Source organism: Priapulus caudatus, unplaced genomic scaffold (genome assembly GCF_000485595.1).
Source record: "Priapulus caudatus unplaced genomic scaffold, Priapulus_caudatus-5.0.1 Scaffold891, whole genome shotgun sequence".
Lineage (NCBI taxonomy): Eukaryota > Metazoa > Priapulida > Priapulimorpha > Priapulimorphida > Priapulidae > Priapulus > Priapulus caudatus.
In genome coordinates this window covers 61,855-66,906 of record NW_014577952.1, presented here as the reverse complement: position 1 = coordinate 66,906, position 5,052 = coordinate 61,855, and the positions used below count along the sequence as shown (strand labels likewise).

Here is a 5,052-nt window from a genome sequence, read left to right as displayed (position 1 = left end):
TGTGAACGCTCGGCTCGAGCCAAGGCACGGGTCTAATTAGGCTTGGGCCAAAAACGTCCGTGTAAACGCGCCTTATGTTCTCCGCCAGTAGTTTCGCATCTACGCGAGAGCCCGGATGTACGAGTAAACTCCGCCATGTTGTTTATCTCGATGCGTTGTCTACCTTGCATACGCAGGTCGCTCACCTTTGTGTCGAAGAACAGTGCACGTAGCAGGGAATAGAGCACCGATAATGGATGACCTGAGTGACATGACACTTGATACATTTAAATTATGGTCAATGCATGCTCTAAAAGTCTTTCTTAAGCCGATACGATCCGTTTGAGCAGCCCTTCACACTACACGTTAACACCATTGTTCGCGCATTTTACTCGCAATTCTGGGACGGAAACTCCTCCCGACCTTTGACCTTAGGCTTAGCGCATGCGCAGTGTTAAACTGTAAACCAGTTTATACACCGCTGCAACACATATAGCGCACACGCCATTGGCATTGTGCACAACCTACACAGTAATATAGAGCAGGCCCGTATCCAGGGGGGGTTCGGGGGGTTCGCACGAACCCCCCCCCCCCCGAGCTGGCTACGGACCTGTATAGAGTTATTATTAGTATTAATACACTCTTAGTCTTAGACTCTATATTAGTTAATATTACTGTGTACTTGTGCACAATATGGCGTGCGCGCTATGTGTTGCAGCGGTGTATTGGACGGTATTGAAGTGAAGTTATTAGGTCAAATCAAACATTAAGACTATTACTGGTACTGGTAGGTCTAGTAGTAGTACTGCAAGTTGTATTTATGATCCATCATTTTATTATTGAAACGGCCCAAGTGCCTGTGGTCCGCATGCGGCATGGCGTGGTGTGTATACCTGTTCGCAATATTTTGCCCAGCAAAATGCGTCGTCAATCGCTTGTGAGTCCCATGAGACAACGGCGTCTGTTCTCGATCTTTGCAGGATATCCACGAATGAGAATATATTCTTTAGCACGTCTTTTAATGACATCGTATTCGTATATTTACACACTTTAGGTTACAATGTTGTTACATTTATAAAACCGGGACAGGTGCGTAGCGATTTACACGCCACCTCTAGGTGGATAAAGAAAGCTTCTTTTTTTAAATATTTTTTATTTATTTATTTCGATAATTAACAAAGCATATATTACATCGATAACATTGTAACATCGATACATTGTTAGTTGTCAGGCAATATAATATACCGACGACGTATGTAAAGACATTAGGCGATCTATATCATCATTGCCATAGTCCTTCAATGTCTCACTATCATCTGGCCAGTTTGATGGATCAATGAAGGACATGGCCTTGATCAAGTCACTGTTGACAAAGTTGTCAAACCGTAGATTTATGGCATGCACAATCGCATCAATGATCACACAGCGATCATTTTCAAATGTGACACCATCGAATTCTACGTCACCGTCACCCTCGGATCTGCACTTGGTGAGATTAGTGCCATCTGTCGCTGTCAACTCCTTGATCTCGTCCAATGCGGTCTCGATGTAGAGAAGTACCATCGGAACTGACTTTTCATCTCCCTGCAACGATTTCGACAGAATGGCCAACTTACAAACAATGTCCAAATACATGTTGCAGTAGAGAATGAACTTTGCTGCTTTCAAGTTCTTCAGATAGCCTTTACACCTGGCAACGTCATCTCCCTTAACATCACTTCGCAAACCAGATGCCATGTCTTCCATCTGCATGACGATGATCGGATGATTTCGAATCATGGCCAGCAGTGCTTGTCTGCGATGGTCTATCCAACGCGTCCCGGTTGACTTCGGTGGCTTCAAAACATTAATGTTGCTGTGTTGACCAAGCGTCTTCAGTTCACGGAATCGCTTGGCCGAGTTTTTGTAGAAGTAGTGCATTCTCATCAGTAGCTCTGCTGTGTTTTCTCGCTATAACTATGTGACACTACCTTATGAAAGGCTGCTGACAGGCGTGCTACTACTCGCATGCAAGATCGTCTTCCTATGACTATGTCTTAAGTGAGGTCTACTGATGGAATGTTGTCACATAAATCTATGCTAGGATAGTTCCTCTTTATTTTAAATGCATGATCTTTGCAAAAAAGACTGAGTGAGGAATAAGGGAGTCAAGCGGTAGGACCGGTAGGACGGGAGGGGATGAAGTGGGAGTTTTGCACCTACAGGCTAGGGCGCTCTCCTAGCTAATTATTAACACAGGTCGATCTACTGATAATAATTTATTTCAAAAATCTATGCTGAGATACCCCCTAACCTTTCTCGTGAGATATTGCGCATGCGCTAACACACTAACGTAACGTAACTATACTGGCTGGTATATTAAGCGGGGACCTTACATGCAAGGTCTTCATCCTATTACTTAAGAAAGGACTACTGATAGAATTTTATCATATAAATCTATGTTAGGATGACTCCTCTTTATTTTAAATGCATAATTGTTGCAAAATATTATTATTCTCGGGAGATATTGCGCACGCGCGAGCACCGTTTCAGGCGTGCAGTGCGAAATAAAGAAAACTGCAATATATAGCTTGCTGAGGGATAGATGGGTGGCAGAGTGGTGATGAGAGACTGAAGACAGGCGGCAGGGAAGATAACTGAAGGCGGTAAAAGAAGAAGAAGGCTGAGCGAGTGACAATATATTTGCAATGAGCAGGACGGCAACGAATAAAGTAGGGGTTTTCACCCTACAGGCTAGGGCGCTCTCCTAATCATGAACACAGGTCTACTGATAATAATGTATTACATAAATCTAGGCTGAGATACCCTCTAACCATATTAAATGCATATTCATCACAAAATATAACTCCTCTCGTGAGATATTGCGCATGCGCTAACACACTAACGCAGCCAGATGGTGTACTGACTGGCCTATACAGCAGGGACGTTACATGAAAGGTCTTCTTCCTATTACTTAACAAAGGTCTACTGATAGAATTTTATCATATGAATCTGTGCTAGGATGACTCCTATTCATTTTAAATGCAGAATTGTTGCAAAATATTTATATTCTCGGGAGATATTGCGCATGCGCGAACACCGTTTCCGGCGTGCTGTACGTACAGAAGACAACTGCATGATATAGCTTACTGAGGGAGAGAGGTGGTGGAAGACTAAGGACAGGCGGCAGGGAAGATAACTGAAGGCTGTAAAAGAAGAAGGCGGCTGAGCGAGGGACAATATATATGCAATGTGAAGGACGGCAACGAATAAAGTAGGGGTTTTCACCTTACAGGCTAGGGCGCTCTCCTAATCATGAACACAGGTCTAATGATAAGAATATATTATAGAAATCTAGGCTGAGATACCCCCTAACCATATTAAATACATATTTATCACAAAATATAACTCCTCTCGTGAGATATTGCGCATGCGCTAGCACACTAACGCAGCCAGATTGTGTACTGACTGGTATATTAAGCGGGACCTTACATGCAAGGTCTTCTTCCTATGTCTTAAGTCAGGTCTACTGATGAAATGTTATCATGTAAATCTATGCTACGATAACTCCTCTTCGTTTTAAATGCATAATTTTTGCAAAATATTACACTCCCTTGGTAAGATATTGCTCATGCGCTAACACACCAACATACACAGATTGCCTACTGACTGGTATATCCAGCGGTGATCTTAAATAGATATAGGCTGTGTTTTCTCGCTATAACTATGTGACACTACCTTATGAAAGGCTGCTGACAGGCGTGCTACTACTCGCATGCAAGATCGTCTTCCTATGACTTGGTCTTAAGTGAGGTCTACTGATGGAATGTTGTCACATAAATCTATGCTAGGATATGTCCTCTTCATTTTAAATGCATGATCTTTGCAGAAAAGACTGAGTGAGGAATAAGGGAGTCAAGCGGTAGGACCGGTAGGACGGGAGGGGATGAAGTGGGAGTTTTGCACCCTACAGGCTAGGGCGCTCTCCTAGCTAATTATTAACACAGGTCGATCTACTGATAAAAATTTATTTCAAAAATCTATGCTGAGATACACCCTAACCATATTAAATGCATATTCATAACAAAATATAATTCATCTGGTGAGATATTGCGCATGCGCTAACACACTCCCGTAACCGATTCTGTACTGATGATTGGTATATGCAGCGGGTACCTTACATGCAAGGTCTTCTTCCTATTTCTTAAGAGCGGTCTACTGATAGAATGTTATCATAGAAATCTGTGCTAGGATAACTCCTCTTCACATTAAATGCATAATTGTTAGAAAACATTATTATTCTCGGGAGATATTGCGCATGCGCAAGCACCGTTTCAGGCGTGCAGTGTGGACTCAAGAAAAAACTGCATAATATAGTTTACTGAGGGAGAGAGGTGGTGGGAGACTATAAGGGCAGGTGGCAGGGAAGATAGCTGAAGGCGGTAAAAGAAGAAGAAGGCTGAGCGATTGACAATATATTTGTAATGAGAAGGACGGGAACGAATGAAGTAGAAGTTTTGCACCCTTCAGGCTAGGGCGCTCTCCTAATCATGAACACAGGACGACTGATAATAATTTATTACATAAATCTAGGCTGTGATACCCCTTAACCATATTAAATGCATATTTATCACAAAATATAACTCCTCTCGTAAGAAATTGCGCATGCGCTAACACACTAAAGCAGCCAGATTGTGTACTGACTGGCATATACAGCAGGGACCTTACATGCAAAGTCTTCTTGTTATTACTTAAGAAAGGTCTACTAAGAGAATCTTATCATATGAATCTGGGCTAGGATGACTATTCTTTATTTTAAATGCATAATTGTTGCAAAATATGAATCTTCTCGAAAGATATTGCCCATGCTCGAGCACCGTTTTAGGCGTGCAGTGAAGACTAAAGACAACTGCATTATATAGCTTACTGAGGGAGAGAGGAGGTTGGAGACTGAGGACAGGTGGCAGGGAATATAGCTGAAGACGGTAAACGAAGAAAAAGGCTGAGCAAGTGACAATATATAATGCAATGTAAAAGACGGCAATGAATAAAGTAGGGGTTTTCACCCTACAGGCTAGGGCGCTCTCCTAATCA

General features: G+C 42.4%; 1 protein-coding gene across 2 annotated transcripts in view; it reads right to left on the bottom strand.

Annotated features, from left to right (window-relative positions):
• The window catches only part of LOC106814250, a 13,731-nt gene that overhangs the window by 8,019 nt on the left and 660 nt on the right, over positions 1 to 5,052 (bottom strand). The window contains exon 1 of one of the 2 annotated variants that reach the window (XM_014818546.1): positions 873 to 1,062. The exons of the other annotated variant lie outside the window; for it this stretch is intronic. Coding sequence (XP_014674032.1) covers positions 873 to 1,007 — 135 coding nt within the window. The 5' untranslated portion in view covers positions 1,008 to 1,062. Of the gene's footprint in view, positions 1 to 872; positions 1,063 to 5,052 lie in introns of those variants that run through there. 2 annotated transcript variants of the gene reach the window in all.